Below are 17,359 nucleotides of genomic sequence, written 5' to 3'. Positions count from 1 at the left end.
TTCAAACTGTACTTACATCATCTCTTGGGAGAGGTGGGTTTTGGTAATAATATGTTTACAACTGAGTCTCTATTAAAATGTTTTTAAGTATTGCCAGGAAGCCAGTAAAGATTTCTCTCTTTGGTTGTTGATTTCCTCTTAGCATATATTCTTGTGTTATGAAGATCATCTTCCTGAAAATAAGTATTACCAGAAGGGGCTTAAGGGATGCAGCCTTACAAAGACATTGAGTTTTAGTGTAGCCATCCTTACAGAGGCTTTTTGGTAGTTGCAGCTTGAATGAATACTATGCATTCCTTAGAAGAAATCAGGAGTTGCTACTCAGTTGGTGCATTCTCTAATATGAACACGAAACAGTCACTTATGGTATGTAAAATATATCCTCTGTATCCTGACCTTTTGTGCCATTAAACTATTTGCACTATGATGCAGAATTTAGGTGAATGTGACACACTTCTTCCCACTGAACTCTATAAAATTCATTGTGCAGAGGTACTTATGCTTATGTAAGTATTCGTATAGTACTTTATTTTGCTCTCATTTTCATTGTGTAGTCTCATCTTTTGCTTAATGAGCACTCGTCAAGACCTAATCTGCAGACAAATTTATTTCCTTTTTGTTTCTTGTGATGTTAACACTGAAATAAGAGTGCTTCATGAATATTCAAGAATAGACATTCATCATTCTCACAGAAAGTGGAGGAATAGCTTAGTTCCCATTTTACACATGAAGAAATGACACAGAGACAAGTGCCAAGATGTCCACTTATTTTGATGCCAATTTGTGACACAATCTGTTATTTTCTTTTCCACAGTATTTATCATCGCGTAGCACTTAGTGCACATCAATGTCATTGTGAATAAGACTAGATAGACCCCAGGGGCTCAAATTAAGTCCTCAGAAATTGAGATTTGTGCCTGCCCTGCCCTGACTTCTCTCATATGGAGCAGCTTTGTGGAACATCAGCTGTGGGATCCAAACATTCTGGGTAGTTTTAAGGCACTTAAAATATGAGACTATGTATTTTATTTTTTTTCCTTCTCATAAAACGTAGCCTTATTTGCTCCATTTTGCCTTTTGTACCACATGAGAGAGGTTCTACAGCAGCAGTCTGATTTATTCCAAGGCCCTCCCTAGCAGAACCATCTCCTGTGCTTCATGGTCACCTTCAAGTCTTTAACACTTCCATTTTACACACATTTTATAGTCCAAATCTGCTTGATTTCCTCTTCTGTCTTTTCTTTATACTGTCATCCCTCAGGCTTCCTCGGCAGGGTGTCCAGCTAGCTACTTCAGATGGGCCTCTGAAGTGATGGCAGTGCTTTCACCTGCCTTTTAGAGTGAGTGCCTTGATGGGATTGGCATTGATGTGATGGGACTAGAGGTGCACATGCGGAATTCTGGCCCCACTTTCACAGGGATCCCAGTGTAAGGAAAGTCCTACAGGCCTGGTGCTCTGTTAGTTGAATAATGTAATAGGATCTTTACTTCTGTCCTTCACAGACGGTTGCAGATGTTTACCATGAAGAAATAAGATGATACTTCTGATCTAATCCTGCAGGACACCAAACTCCTCTGTGATTTCAGTGTGCTGTCACTTAAATATTGACAGTACATTGCACGTGTCCTTTGCCCAACTAATAGCATAGAATGTGTGGAGTCGTGGCTTCCTTTTATTTTGCTTTCTACATTTTAAATAGGTGGTTTGGTTGAAAGTCAATCTGTGTTAAAAAGCTGCTAACTGACAAGCTATTGATTTATATCCCCTGTGTATTTCCCCACAGACAAAGCATTGTTTCCCTACATGCTTTTTAGTTTTCCTCAGTTCATTGTGTGGATTTTTCTGCTTGTGGCACTAGGGAATGTCAATTTGTCTCTAAAATTTCTCCATTTTAATGTATGAAGCATCTGTGTAACCAAAACAGAATGCTGAAGCCTCCACAAATGCATCCAACAAGATGGCCAGAGCTGCCATATAGTAAATCAAGCATGAGTCACTTCAGTCAGTTCCAGCAGAGCTGCAGTGTCTATTCTGCATATACTTCTATAAAAGAAGAGACTATAGAAGTGCCTTGTTTTATTAAGAACCTTAGACCCAGGTTCAGTTGTTGTTTGGAATAAGAAATTATTATTATTATTATTAATAATAATAATAATAATAAACACCTCCCAGAGCCCTAAACTGTAAGCAATCTTCTTTGCATACCTTTGGGTTGTATATCAAGAGTTAATACCTGCAGGAGATGCAAAATAAAATAAGCACCAAACTGAGCACCCAAACCTGTGAATACCCTTCAAACTCCAAGAAAAATATTATTTTCATTCCTTTTTTTTTTTTTTTTTTTTTTTGTTAAGGCTTGGAAAATATGTCATGCTGCATATGTAGTTAGAGGAAAAAAATGTTTCTCAACTAATTGGAGAGTGGGGGAGTGTATGAATAACTGAATGAATGTATGTGATAAATAAAACAGCAAATTAGTAGGCAATGGCAAGAACAAAATGATAAACTGAGCCTGAAGTGGGAGAGAGGGATTGAGAGGGAGGAAGAATGACGCTGGGGGAAAGTAGTGGGGGAAATGAAATAACAGGTAGATCTATGAGGAATGAATCAGATGAAAGAGGAGGGCAGAAACAGAAAAGTGAGTAATTAATTTAGGAAAACATCAGAAAAGAATGCTGGTAGAAGGCCAGCCATGTTCTTGGTGGGCTTGTGACAAAGTAGATGAAAGCAGAGAAAAATAATTGGAATTGAAACAGGAATGATCTGGGGAAAAAAAATGGAAAAGTCAAAGGCTGACTTGGCAGGGTAATAGGACAGAATCAAAGGAAAGAGTTGGGGAAAGATGCTGTGGGAGAAGTGAGAACTAGTAGAAGGAAATGACTGTGCCACTGGCAGACCCAGGTTGGTTGGTTCTGGCTGTGCCTCTGCTTTCCGTGTACAGCCCTGGCCAGGTCAGCCTGTTCTGGCTTTTTGTGGTCTGGAAATAACATTCCAGAGCTGTTCAGACCTGTTAACGCAGGTGCAGGAAGACAATTCTATTATGAAGATATTGTAAAAAGTAAAAAACAGTGGGCTAGGACCAAATAATACTGCCCTCTGAGGAGGCACAGTCTGTCCTCCCTTACCTTCTTGCCAGCCCTGCAGCACACTTTCTCACCTTCTGGAACTGGGATTTCTCCTTTGCGGGAAGGAGACCGACAGAAGCCAAAGCAGAACTGCAGATGTCTGAGGACCACACCTTGGCAGCAGTTGCACAAGTGTTGTTGTTACTAGTCAACATTTAAAAGTGACTGATGCTAATACTGAAGGATTTAGAGTATATAAATGTCAGAATGAAATGACATTGATAAAGTCAGAGAAAAATAGTTGCTGCAATTTTTTAAGGGATTTAACCCTAAAATATTCATTCACAGAGGGCTGTGATTCTCATTCTTCATGTGTTAAGATGAAAAAAATGTTCCAAATGTTCCTTCGTTCTAGGATGTTTAATCTAGGAAGTGTATGAATCAATCTAGTTCTTCATAATGATAATCCAAGTAAAAAGTCTTTGAAAGTGGAGGGGAGTAGTGTGTGAGTTTACTAATCTCTTTATTGTATTTAAAATAACTTTCTTTTATAGCAAAAACTTATGCAATTATAATTAGGCAAAGAGAAAAAGGCACAATCCAACTTTAGTAATGCCTTTACTGATAGTGTAATAGTCTTCCTTTAAGTGGTAATGTGCTTTGTCGCCTGAATCAGCTAAGTAAGAAAATTACTTTTCCCAATCTGTAAAGCAATCACATTTATAGCTTCATCTAGTAAATGAACAGCCTACTCTCCAATAATGGAGGGAAAAAAAATAATAAAGGTGGAAATTAAAATTATATATGTATTCTGTCAAACTTTGTTGTACACTTGTTGTCTTCAGGACTTTACTGAATCATCAGACTCACAAAACAGATTTACATTCAGAAAATGTTATTTAAGTTACTATTTTTCTAGAAGAGTGCTGAGTTCTGCTAAGGGAAAAGAATTGAACTGATCATCAGTTCTCTTACTATTCGAAGTTTTATTTAAAAATCTGTTATTGATATGAAATACCATAAACAGCTCTAAAAGAAGTAAAAATCTGAAAAATAGTGATTCTGATGTCAGTGTCACATCTATGCAAAATGTAAGGATGTCTCTCATGCTTGCTGCACCATGCAGCAAAGCCACTCAACAAAGGCATGAATATACATCCAATACAATTATTAGAGGGCAAGGAAAAGATGTTCGGATCTTTAGAAGATGCTTCTTTTGCATGAAGATTTTTTTTTTCTTTTCCTTTTACAAATAGACTAAAATAAGAGTCCTAAACTTTGTCCCAGTCAGTAAGGTTTCTCTAGCATATACATTACAGAAATCACTGGCTTCAGAACATCAAGTCCAGGTGGGAAATTGCAGAGTTAAAGCACGTCAGCTTTCCTGACTTATTCCATGCAATGAATTGTACTGTTGGCTGCTAGCATTTTGTGGGGGTAGCTGCATATCAAAAATATCCTGGGTGGCAGCCTGTGCCTTCCAAAGGCATGGTTGTAACATGTATGTGCCTTAATTAAGAGTAGAATAGATGCTTTCTGGTGGAAAATATAGTATGTAAAATTCTAAATTAACAACTAAAAATCTTACCTAAAAATAAAGCACACACCACAGGATTTAAGAAAAAAAAAAAAAAAAAAAAAAAAAAAAAGAAGAAGAAAGAACTATTCTAGTGCAAATGATAATAAAAGTCAAAAAAAGCTTCATGGGTTATAAATAATAGTGTTTTACATGGTGTTAAGAAGGTTGTTTTACTTTTAAAATTACTGTGGTGATATACCCTGCATTGCAGTAAGGTACTTCAGGCTTCAATTCCTGTTTCTAAATACTGTTTTGTTAATGTGTTATAGGGCTTCACTGTGTTTTGTGGTTTTTCCTTATGAAATCTCAGGCTTTATGGACTTACGGAATGAGAAAGATGTGAGTGTTCACTGGAAACTGGATTTCTGTCTTTGGAAGGACCAGAGGTCTAGAGTCCTACGAGTTCTTTCCATTTTTGCAGTCCAAAATTCAGTGCATAGCTTAGTTAAACGTGCATGTATGTGATTAATCAGCTGAGCTACTTGCTATCTGTGGGGAAGCTTGAGTGGAGCATGCCTGTGCTGTATCTACTCTGCAGGTGAAGAGGAGACCTCGCATTTTCCTATTGTCGTATTTGACATGGTTTGCCCACCCTGTATTAAGATGGACCTTCAGTGTTTTGTTCAGTGAATCAGAAATTGTGTTTAGTTGCTATGAGTAGGTTTTACAAAGAAACGTTGTGAGGCATCTCTTACGTCTCTTCTGTGACATGGGGCAGGAAGCATTTTGGTTATTTGTTGGATTTTCTGCTGAGTAAATCGAAAGGGCACAGCAGTCAGTGCAAAATGCATTCACATGGGTGAGAGCTGTAATGCTCTGATGCTGAACTCTGTCTACAGCAGGGTACTTAGCTGAGAAATTGGTATTTTGATTACGTGGACTAGCACCAAAGGCCGACATTTGAAATCCTGGAAGCCAGTGTTTGGATATATGTTGCCTTGGGAACTAACTAGCTCCCAAGATGTCATTGAAGTTAAACAAGAAATTGAAAGAAATTAATTCTGACCTTTGCTTTGTTCTCAAGGATTTGCCATCCCGCATACCATGATCAAACTGCACACATGCAGATCCCCTGGTGGGTCTTTTCTGGATCTTCTCTCTCACTGCAAAACCCTGGTGTAAGCACGTGGGAAACAGCATTGCAAGCAAATGCCATTACTGCCCTCATATCTCCTTTGTTTGCATGATGCAAATGGTTATGTGAGATGAAAGGCAAACACATACTAGGATTTGGCACCTTGAATATTTCAGAGGCCTGATTTTAAGAGGAACTGAGGCTGAGATTACGTGGACTTACCTTTAAATGGCAGCACTGGCCTAAGCAGTTCTTGCATCTCATTGCACCCAAGCCACTCATATTTGTGCTGTGCCTTCAGTTGTGTCACCATAATTTTTTGACCTGGGTCTGTTTCTGATCAGGGTCATTCCTTGGATGCCCAAAAAGCTACCCAGGAGGAGGAGGTGGTGGATGGAAGAAGAGTCACTGAACATGAGATCTGTTTATGCCAATATTATTGCTAATTAAAACAAACAACAAAAAACAGTAACCATGACAGTTGTAATTCTGTAAAACACTCTATTTTCAAATAGGGAGCTGGGGTTTGAAATGCTCTATTTGTCCCTATTTCTCCTCCTTCCTGCTCGCTCCTGTCCCTGTGTTCAGCTCTTGGCTTCCCCAGCTGGGTGGATAGAGCAGTTTCTGGGGCTGTGCTTGTTCACAGAAATGATTTTAATGCACTAAATGGGTGAAAAAGAAAGCAAAAACCATTGGTGATTGTGGAGGATGTTTGCTGTCCCCAGTCACACTGGCCAGAGCCTGATGGTGTGTTACGGTCTGCTAGGGAGAGAAGGGAACCAGGCAAGGAGCTGGCTCAGTGCCTGAAGAGAGGAGGCTGGGAAGTCAGTGGGCAGTGACGGAGACCTCTCTCTTCCCACACCCGCAACTCCACAGGGAGATCCCTGGCTGCAGCCTGTCTGCTCAGGGAAGTGCTCCCTGAGCAGCCTTTCCTCCAAGCATAGCCAGGCTCAGACACGTGAGCTGGTGAGGGAGCATGCCAGCGGAGCTGAGCAGTGGCAGAGTGCAGGGAGCAGAGTGCTTTCTGCATGTTCCCCTCAAACCATCCACACCACAGCCCTGAGCCTGTCAGCCCATCCAGTTCAACTCCAGAGGCTGCTGCAGGCACCTGCATCTCTCCAGCAATGGCCCAGAGGGATGCACGGAGCTGCAGCCAGAGATCCCTCTCCTGTTTTCCTCAAAACTGTCTTTGTATCGGTGACCACAGATGATGTAAGGGAAGGCAGTAACAACCCAGTAATTTTTCATGAACATGGCTCCATCAGAAACAGCCTCATCTTACTACAGACAGCATTAGCTTTGGGGCCTCATATTGTTTTGAGAAGCTGCATGTGCACATAGCGTATGGCTGGCTGTATGTTGGGAGTGAGTGGGAATTTCATACTGAGGGAAGGCATTTTTGTCCAGCATGCAGTTTGAGTGCTATGCTTTAGGGCAGGCAATATAAGCTCAAGGTGGTATGGACACTAGTTCTATTAAAAAGCCTCTTTGGATATTGGTTGATCTCGTAAGAGAACACAGTTTCTTAGAGTACCTATGATTTCATTTTTGTATGTGGCAGTTGCATACAGAGTTGTTAAAGTATTTATGCTTTTTCTTTTTTATTAGTATGAAATTGAGGTGATGAACAGCACCCAGAGTACAAATAATACAGTGAATGAATAACACCCAGAGTGGTAAGATCAGTCCTGTGAAGAGGAGGGGTTGGGGGGGAAGATGAGGAATGGGGGAGAGTGTAAGCAAAACAGCCAATTCGCGGTGAAGGTATTACCATCAGAGATTTCCCTAAAAGTCCTTGAGTATTTTCTCTTCAAAGTCTGAATCATTAATCCTTCTGGGGCCAGGCAGACTTTTAAATTGCATTTTAAATCCAATATTCCATAAAGAGCAAGAAATAGTAAATATTCTAGTTTGCCTTTTAATCATTCAGAGACGTAGTAAAAATAACTGTGTTGTCAAGTTGTGCATTCCTCTGCTTTTGTACTTGTCCTCCTCCGAGTGCTGGCAGGTCACGCTAATGGAGCTTCTGGAACAACTCCAGACTTTCTGCAATCAGCTAAGAAAAAAGCATAAAAGTTCCTGGGGAGATGATCCTCTGCCTCGGTCACTTGGGTCTGCCCAGCATGGGGCAGGTACTCTGCCACTTGGCAGGGTTTGAAAAACTCTGGATTTCTGTCTCAGTAAAGTGAAACTTATTTTTAATAGTAAGTGTACATTGTAGTAAGTTTTGTAGCTGAAGACAAATAAGTAAAATGGAAGCATCTACTGCAAAATGTAAGGAACGAGCTGTTCGCTTTGAAAATGTATACATCCATATATGTGTGTGTACTCGCATTCATATTTCCTAGTGAGCAATTTATTTTTTTTTAATAAGTTTGGGATTTAGGGATAATAAAGGATCTTTTGTTGATCTTTGAGTTAGCACATGATATTGTGCTATTTTGGCAATACAAATATTACCTACATCTGTGCTGCTCTGAACACTCAGCACAGCTGCAGGAGCAGAGCTGTTGCATGGCACCACAGTAAGTGCAGCACATGCTGCCTCCCACCCACATGGTAGCCTCCCAGAGAGGCTGTGCTCGAGTGTGTGTGCTCTTGTGAACTCTAGGGTTCATGGTCTGGACAAGGTAAGCCTGCTCTTGACTTCAGCTTGAGGCCACTGTCCAAAATGTATAGATCAAACTGTGTATAGTTGTGTGCCAAGAGACTGTCAGCAGCAGGGTGAAACAAATAGGCCATGGCTCAGGTTCTCAGATTCCTTTTTAAAGGTCATATTACTTGGAGTGTTTGCTTGGGAATACACAGAATTAGGAGAGGAAAAAAAAAATAGTGCCATGGCCAAAGGATAGACATATGGTGATGAGTGAAGGGACAGCAAGAATGGGGTAAGCCGAGGAGAGCAGCTGTTTCTACTGTGGCCAGTTCGGTGATGATGTGATGTGGGGAACGGTGGCTGGAGGATGAGCAGGGGACTGGATGTGTTGCAGGGGCATTTGGCAGGTACAAACCGCAAATATGTATACAAGAGAGCCATAAACAGCATTGCTTTCACTGACCATACTCATTTTGTGTACTCCTGCTCTCCCTCCTCCTTTGTGAGCCCTCTGCAATCTCCCCACATCCCCTGCCTACCAACAGCTCTGTGCAGCTCCCCCTTCCCTGCTGTGCTCCCGTGGCCTGCACATAACAGGCCCCATTTTCCCAAGATGGGGAAGGAGAAGCACTAAAAAGCCCCTGTTCATCTCTTCCACCTTTACAACTCTCCTGTGTCTAGCAGGGGGCAGTTGCGTCCAGCCTGACTCCACAACCTGTTCTCCTGGGGCCCTGCTGTCCCAGCACGTGCTTTCAGGCCGTGCATCCTTCTCCACTGCCTGTCCACTGCAGCGCAGCTCCCTCCTGTCAGGGCTGATGCAGTCAGGACTCTCAGTCCTCTCATCACTGCTCTGCCTGTTGTGAATCACCCCTCACTGTTGCTGCAGCTTCCCAGATACCTCTGCCTTGTTCTCATCTCAGTCCTTAAATCCTTCCCCCTTCCCATTTTTCTTTGTCTAGTTTTAAAAACACTTAAAGTGAGTGTAAGAGTGTTGTGAAGACAGAAGGCCAATTTTAGCCGTGATACAAGCAAAGGAAGCTTCTGTTCCTTGGGCGTTATGTTTGCTAACTCTACTGCAAGTTTAGCCTGGAACTGGTGCTGCTGAAATTTGCATGTTTGCTTTTGAGGCAGCTGTGATAATAGCAGCCTAAGCAGTTGCTCTTTCTCAGTCTTCTTTACAAAAAAAGTTTTACTGTATCCACCAGTGAGGTGATTTGGCTCAGTGACATTGCCTCTGTACCAGGACAAGCTGGTACTATTCCAGGGTGCACATGGATGTGGGACCAGAGGCTGCACCTCCTGCAGTCGGCCTCATAGATGAGGCGCTGGAGGCACAGCGGCAACCCTGTGAGCCCTGGCCTGCTGCAGCCTCCTGGGCAGGTCTCCCACTTTGTGTAGCTGCCTGGTGACCTTGCCACAGCAATAGTAAACTCCACAGCTAGCATATGCTGCAACACAGCTGCACCAAGACATGCTTCTGGATGACACAACGTTTTTCCCTAATAGAGCATCTGCACAGTAAGCCCCTGATTAAAGTCTCCTGCTAACAGCTTAGAGTGTTTGGACCCAAGTATGCAGAAAAAGTCCTGGCCTTAAGCTCCTGTTTAGAAGTCAAGCCTGCCCTGTGGCCTTGATAACATTGTTAGTGTTATCAAGCTACCTGGCAGCAGGCAGCTAGACCAAACAGCACTTTGCAAGGCTAGAAATGGTAAATCACATTTTCTTGTGCCGTGCTTCTGCTTTGGGATTCCTTTGGGAAACGGATGAAAGGTCAGTCTGTTTGAAGTACTCCTGTTGCCTTCTGTATTATTTCTCCCCCCTTGTGTGGTAGACCAAGAGGCCAAGCAGCAGCCTGGCACCCCTCAGGGGCTCTGTTCCCCCACTCACCCACCCGCCCATGGCCTGAGAAGGCCCAGGCTCACAAGGTCAGGATCCTGCTGTGTGCCCCAGCCTGTTAGAGGATGCAAACCTCTCTGCCTAGAAGAAGAAGTACTCAGAAATGTCTGTCACTTCAAGCACGCTTTGATCCCTGCAGTATACTTTCTTCCTGTGAGAAACGAGCACTCTGGCCCAGCCTTTACAGTGCACGATTTTATGGGACAGGCAAATCCAGTCAAGTTTTGAGTGACAGCACTGGTTTTCTCTAAGCTCTTATCCTTCACTTTAATGTTCAGTGAACCAAAATTGTTGGACTTATTTTCTAAGAGTCTGGCATCTACATTAACAATCAAAGCTACAAATTGTGCCTTCTGGTTGAACTCACTAGACCCCCAGCTTTGTGTAATTGAGGCTGCAGCATGATAAAGAGTTCTGTTATGGCTTCACATATTGATCACTCCAATTTAATTTCCTCATGGGAACTGGACCACGCTAGGGATGATGGATTGTGTTGAAGGCCTGATAAGCCTATTTTAACAAAACATCTCAAGAGCTTCTAGAACAGAGGCAATTATCAATACTGATGCATGTTTCCTTTCATCAAAAGTTAAGGGCTCATTAATAGGCTATACAGCAGCTGCTCCCTGCAACACGACTTCTCTTTTTTTAATTAACTTGGAGATACTGTTTCCTCAGCCTTATGAGTTGGCTGTTTCCAGAAGAAAAAGAAATTGGGTTTCACGTTTTGTTTTTAATGGTGTGTATGCTAGCAGTATCACCTGCACTGCTGTAATCAGTATTTTGGTAATTGAAGTCTAGATTATATTTTAGAGTGATAGTCTCCTAGCAATTAAGTCAATATGTAAACTGCTCCCAAACCCTGGGGTCTTATAGCTAGAATTTTGTGTCAGGTTACTGAAGATGGCTGCTATTTTTAATGTTAATATTGTTGGTAAAATAGTTTCCTGTTGTAACTTTGGCAATCAACATTTTTATTCAGCATTGAATATTTCAAAAATATTTTTAAATGTTTTTATTTTAGGCACTCAGTTATGAGAAGAAAGATCATTGTTGGTGCAGATAGTTTTACCTTTCCTATATGAAAATGCTAACACTTCATTTATAATCTATTTGCTGTAGGTGTGTTGTGGGTGTTAAATTCTTATACTGTTTAATGTTGCAAATTGGATGTATGGAAAAAAATTATGATCAAGGCAAACTGCTATGTTAAACTTGATTTTTAAACACAGTTTTCAGATAATCAGCTAGAAGTTTAGTGCCTTACAGAACAGTTTTCCTCAGCTAGTAGGAGGAGTTGCTTTTGTTTATTCATCGGAAAACAATTTAAACCATTTAACACCTGCTCTAGTGTTTTCTGGTTTCTTTACCAGTTCACGCGCATTATCTCATTAATTAGCACAGTTCTACTCATTAACACATGGATTGGAAACAGCAACACATTCAAAGGAGTAATGCTTTGTTTCCAGCCTTTCATTTCCAAGGTTAGATGAATGTGGTTAGATGATACCTGGAAAAAAATTGGAAATGGAGCCAGGTAGCATGAAATGTGACTGTAGTGACCTGTTTCTTGCTTAAAGTCCTGTGTTGCAAGTTTGGTGCCTTACTATATCTTTTTTTTTTTTTTTTTTCCTGATGCCTGAACTTCTGGAATCATTCATTCAAGATAAATTTGTAATTTTCATAATAATAATAATGAAAATAAATATTTATCACTGGCAATTACAGCTTAAAATTGAGAGTCAAATATTTCTTAGAAGGTCAGAAATAAGAGGTTAAATAAAAAATATTTTAGTTCCTGAAGTATCCTGTAATTCTAAAGTTGTGATTCATATTCAGACATTATGGGAATTCATGGTACTGATGATCACATGAATGTTTAATGGGAGATAGCTGCCCTCCAGTCTGCTTTACTGTCACTTCTCTTGCCCACTTACTGTGACAACTAGAAAGAGATTGGGTTACTTTAAATTACCTTCAGCAATAATTAATTCAGATTAATCACCTAATCTTACAAACACTGGAGCACTGAAAGAAAAATAATGATGTGAGAAATCCCATGAACTCATCTAATATTAAATATATTCTGTGCTTAGTGCTGCAAACATACTGATGGGGCTGATTCAGACATTTTTACTCATGTGATGGAGCCAACAGCTTTTACCCCTGAAAGTAGGTCCTTTGATTTCAGCAGACTTTAATCCTTAAGAAACCCATGCAATTCAAAGTGGCAGGCTCAAAGTCACATATAAGTAGAATTGAACATAGCTTCAGCATACTTCAGGTCTCAGTTTCTTTCCTCACTCCTTACTATTTCCCACAGTCCTCTCATTGGCATCTGTTCCATGTGGTAAACCACTGCAGGCTTTGTGCTCAGAGCATTGCACAGGGCAAGGGAAAAGAGTTTACTTTTCAGGTTGGGGATATAGTTGGGTTTTATACCTCAGAGGTCATTATAATATGTAGCAGGTTAGACTTGCAGCATAGACCTTTAAAAATGGTTTTAGGAGCATACAGTGCTTGAAAAAATAGCAATTACATGATTCTAAAAAGGGAGGTAAATAAACAAAGAGAATAACACATGGGGATGTTCCCTACACCTGTTTTCCTGGAATATATGTTAATTAAGGTCTGGAATAGTGTGACAGTAAGACTGTCTATCATTGACTTTAAGCCTTAATGATATGCTTAATTATGTCTCTCTGTAGCTTTGATAGCTGAGACCCTGAAATGTGAAGTTTCTTTTCTTTAATGTCTGTAACGTCTGTACTTCTAAACAGTGTTTTTTGTTGTTGTGTCTGTAAATCTCTAGGTGCTGAAGTGCTGTATATGAACATGTCAGCATATAACGAAGGTCGCCTTCAGTCATCTTTCTGGATTGTTGATAAACAACATGTGTACATTGGGAGTGCCAGCCTAGACTGGAGATCACTGGGACAGGTAATTTAATTGAAAAAGTACTCCTATACCCTTTGAGCATATAATAAGGAAAAAAGTATTGTTTTGAAGCCAACAAGTGGAGATGTAGAGCTTTCTTTTTCTGATAGTTTGCTGGCAGAGGAACTGCCAGAGTTTTGATGACTCTTCTGTTTTGTCACAAGTGTATTGCTATAAATGTTACTTCTTTTTGTTGAAATACCTATCCTCAACAATTATGCTTTGCATTAATTTTAATTTAAAAAAAAAAAAAAGCTATTGTCTTTATTGATTTCAGTGATGATTTTGTTGTTTCAAGGTTGTAAGTTCTGGTTTTCTTATTTTAAAAATATAATGATAATTTTGAGCAAACGTGTTGGGAAACAAACTGCTACAGAAACTCCCTGATAGTGTCGTGAGAATTACCAAGTCCCTCTCGTCTGCTATTTAAATGAGAAAAAGCAAACTTCAGAAGAAATTACAAGCAGATAGTACATAATATCCTGAAATACCCACAACAGCTGGGGAGGGATAGATTTATGGGCACAGAAAGTCAATAGCATAAGGCTATTGAAAATAGTACCTATTAAAATTCTGTATTTTAATTCTGTCATAAGCAAGAGTTGAGGGATGTACTCTTACCAACCATCAGTGCTGAGGACTGTCTACAGTCTGATGCCATTTTGAAGAAGTAATTCATCCATAATGCAGCTTATTTGTCTTTTTGGAGGTATCTTTTCTTCCCCCAGCAGTCTCAGGATTGTTAAAGGCTGTAATAGTCAGTGGTATGGAGCAAAAATGACCACGTGAGACTACTGTTCAGGGCATGTCTATTCAGGGCATGGAGCCTGTACTTTTAGAGTTCATTAATTGTAATGCACAACGTAAGGTAAAGGAAGCAGTCCTAGTTTGGTAGTTATTAATTGCTATTAAAAAAACATTCTTTCTAAATATGAGCAGAATGTCAGAAACTCATGAATAATTTTGAATGTCCTTTGTAATGACTTTGTGGAGAAGCAGGTGTGTGTTGTGTTGGAGTTTTAAAGATTTCATTATAGGATTGGTCTTCTCATGATGAAGTAAATCTTAACTTATGTAGCATGCCTGCGTTGAACTTTGATGCTAATTTTGTGTTTCAAATGCGATTCCTCACTGTTAATTTTATCATTGTATTTTTGTTGTATGCATTTGGATTTTTTTGTCTTACTGTCATTTACTGGTATATATTTTATGTGCTGATAAAATGAAGCCCAGAGGAATATTTGTACAGAGAAAAAAAAGAAATGTTTCTAACGAGTTACAGTAAAAGAGAATCTGCTTTCAATTAGTTGAGAGATGCACATTGGGGTTTCAGAAGAGCCTGAGGATATTAGATGCTTGGCCCTTGTTGACATCTGATAAAAGTATCCAATTCCCTTACCCCAGAGTTATAGGTTAATAAATCAGGGCAACTGTCAAAGAGATCTGATATGCAGTCCTAAAATAATAATCTGTCTTGGGCTTTTCACGTAAGAGGCAAAACAAGCACAGAACCCTGTCATTTTATTCCGAGTACTTTCCTGAAGGAAAATGCTTCGGCACACGCGTAGGACCTAATGATGCAAAGAGCTGAGTCCTCACTGGGGAAACATGGAAACACAGCTCCCATGGATTTTAATTATCAGAAAACGTGTAGCTGCACCTAAGGGTCAGGCCCCCCTTAAAGAGTATGTCCTGAGTGGAGCTGGGGAGTAGAGGAGCAGGGAGAGCGAGGCCTGTCCAGGCCCACTCACTCGCGCTGCCTGCAGTAGTGGGGTAAGGCTTCTGCAGTTCTGCAACGACAGCAGAAAACTTGCTCAAGTTGTCACTACACATTTTCTGTTGCTTTTTTCTCCTGGCTTTACCTACAGGGAAGGGACTGTGAAAAGGCAGACTGGGCTGTTGATTAGTCACATATGGTCTCTTTAAAAACTCATCTAATTTTTAGAGTAACAGAACGGTGGTTACTGAATAAGCAAACCACCAGGGCCAGTTTTGCTAGATACTGACAGCAAATCACAGGATAAAGTAGGTCTCTGCTATTCTAGAAAGACATGGTTCTTCGGCCTATCAAACATGCAGTTATCTTCTCACTCAAACAAGCTATCCAGTGTGAGTCAGTCACCTTGTAGCTAGCAGGGGCTCATTATTCAGCAGCTCAGTTGAAGTGTAAATTGTTTGAGCACATTCAGACTGACATCTAATAATACCTGAAATGCAATGAAAATCTTAAGATTTAGCTGTATATGGTTGTCATATCTTTTCATATACCTCCCCCTGTATTTTCTGCATGCATATTTACAGCTTCCTTCCTCCTGAACCTTTGCATGCACTCAAGCCAGTACACTGCATTATTCATATAGGAGCACCATTCCACTGGTGCAGCAGTTGTGCTAAAGATGCAGCAGGTTTCTACAGTATTTGCAGAGCTTGCTTTTGGTACTGTACAAATATAGGCAGGTGGCTGTTAGTTTTGCTTGCCTAACCTGTGCAAATGCATCTCCAATTCTATTAGCATGAGGCTGGAACAATGCTCGACAGGTCTGTTTGTTCATCTTGCTGTAATTAAAAAAAAAAAAAAAAAAAAAAAAAAAAAAAGATGCAAACCTCAGCTGTTGGTTTGGAATGTAAAAGTTGTGCAGTTGATAATTAGTTTGAGTGTATGTGTTGATAAATGAATAGCAGAATCTACCTTTATTTAGTAACCAAGTTTTAATTAGTGACAGGCTAGTTCTAAGGGAAAGCATTTGTGGAAAAAATAACAGGCACACAGTGCAACTATAAACTGTGTGGGGATTGTAAACTGATTGGGGATTATAAACTGTTGGGGATTGGTCTAGATGATCTTTCAAGGTCCCTTCCAATCCCTAACATTCGGTGATTCTGTGTGGTAGGCTGCACATTTAGTTTATTCTTTCTACAGATTCATGTTTTCTTTTCCAGGTGTACAAACTAAGTGAGAATAAAAATACTGTTTTTCCGTATGTATTTACAGACTTGACACAAAGGAGCATATTCACACTCAGAACTGTGTAGGTAAAGACTAACAAGAGATACAATGTGATGAGCAGGGAAAACCTTTTGTGTATATTTGGGGTACATTTGGAAGCTAACCCTTTTAATGTGATACTTGTGACCATACCTGCATGTAACATACTTCTTTCTCCACGAAAAAATAATTCTTGAGAAATTAAACTTTTTTTCCAGCTATTTGTGTCTTTACCTAGTTATATACAGACTTTTTCACTGCTCTGTCCTGCACACCTTAAACATCAATAAATAATCTTGCCTTTAGCATAGAAGAAGGTGATGTTTGTTGCAGGTTTATATACATGGAACTGTAAGAAGCAGAAACTATTCTAGTTTTCAGAAATTATTCTTTTCTTGGGCGTCTGAGTCTAAACTGAAATAATTAACTTCTAACAGCTTCTCTGAAAAAACAGCATGAGGATTCATATGCACAAAGGTGTCAGATTTGCTTTTATAATATTTGTGGAGAATTCTCTGCATCTATAAGCTGGACACTAGAAATCAATCTCTTATGTGGCTTACTGGGTTTTGTTGCAATTTTCTTGACGTGCCATCACTGACAAGAAACAGTGCTAATATTGTCTTTAAAAGTAGTTTTTCTGTGTTAGGAAGAAAGATTTTCATATGCTGTGTACATTACCTAGGGAATAACGTTTATAGTTAGATATATCCTTGTGCCTTTGCTGTCAAATTTTTAATATTTGCCAGAGTCTGAGCTTTGACATTATGGACAGGACTGATAGCACAGTCTATTGCTAAGTTTGCTCAGCATTTCCCATGTAAAATTGTGTTTCAAGTGGGTTGCAAGTTTTCCAAAACACTAATCATTTTGGCTGAGATCTATGCCAGCTATCTGCTTTTGTCTGAAATTAAACCCTGAAGGCAAGTGAATATGACTGTAGAGCCTCCCTGGAAAAATGAGTTTTTAAAAAGTAAGGCTTTTTCACTCAGAGTGGGCTATTCTGATCTTTTCTTTGAACAGGTCTAGATTTTGTCAGGGAAACATTTTTAACTGTTGCTATCAATATATGCCAAATACAACCATAATCCACTGAAAATTTGCAATTCATGCATACGTAAAAGTAATTCTTCAGGAAGTCCTTTTCTGTCTGTCACATTTCATTCCTTGAGCTTTTGTGTGGTCATGGACCTCATCTAGGGGACCCAGATAGTTGTGGAACAC

The 17,359-nt window shown here is 40.0% G+C and overlaps 1 protein-coding gene across 15 annotated transcripts in view; it reads left to right on the top strand.

The window, feature by feature from the left end:
* The window catches only part of PLD5 (phospholipase D family member 5), a 177,515-nt gene that overhangs the window by 123,991 nt on the left and 36,165 nt on the right, over nucleotides 1–17,359 (top strand). For 12 of the 15 annotated variants that reach the window (XM_068676321.1, XM_068676320.1, XM_068676327.1 and 9 more), the window contains one exon: nucleotides 13,025–13,152. In XM_068676321.1, coding sequence (XP_068532422.1) covers nucleotides 13,025–13,152 — 128 coding nt within the window. Of the gene's footprint in view, nucleotides 1–12,270; nucleotides 12,385–12,506; nucleotides 12,629–13,024; nucleotides 13,153–17,359 lie in introns of those variants that run through there. The other 3 variants (XM_068676330.1, XM_068676332.1, XM_068676331.1) reach the window with 3 other exon arrangements.

This window comes from Anas acuta, chromosome 3 (genome assembly GCF_963932015.1).
Source record: "Anas acuta chromosome 3, bAnaAcu1.1, whole genome shotgun sequence".
NCBI classification, from domain to species: Eukaryota; Metazoa; Chordata; class Aves; order Anseriformes; family Anatidae; genus Anas; species Anas acuta.
Note: the sequence above shows the minus strand (reverse complement) of the source record. Positions and strands in the feature narration are given on the sequence as shown.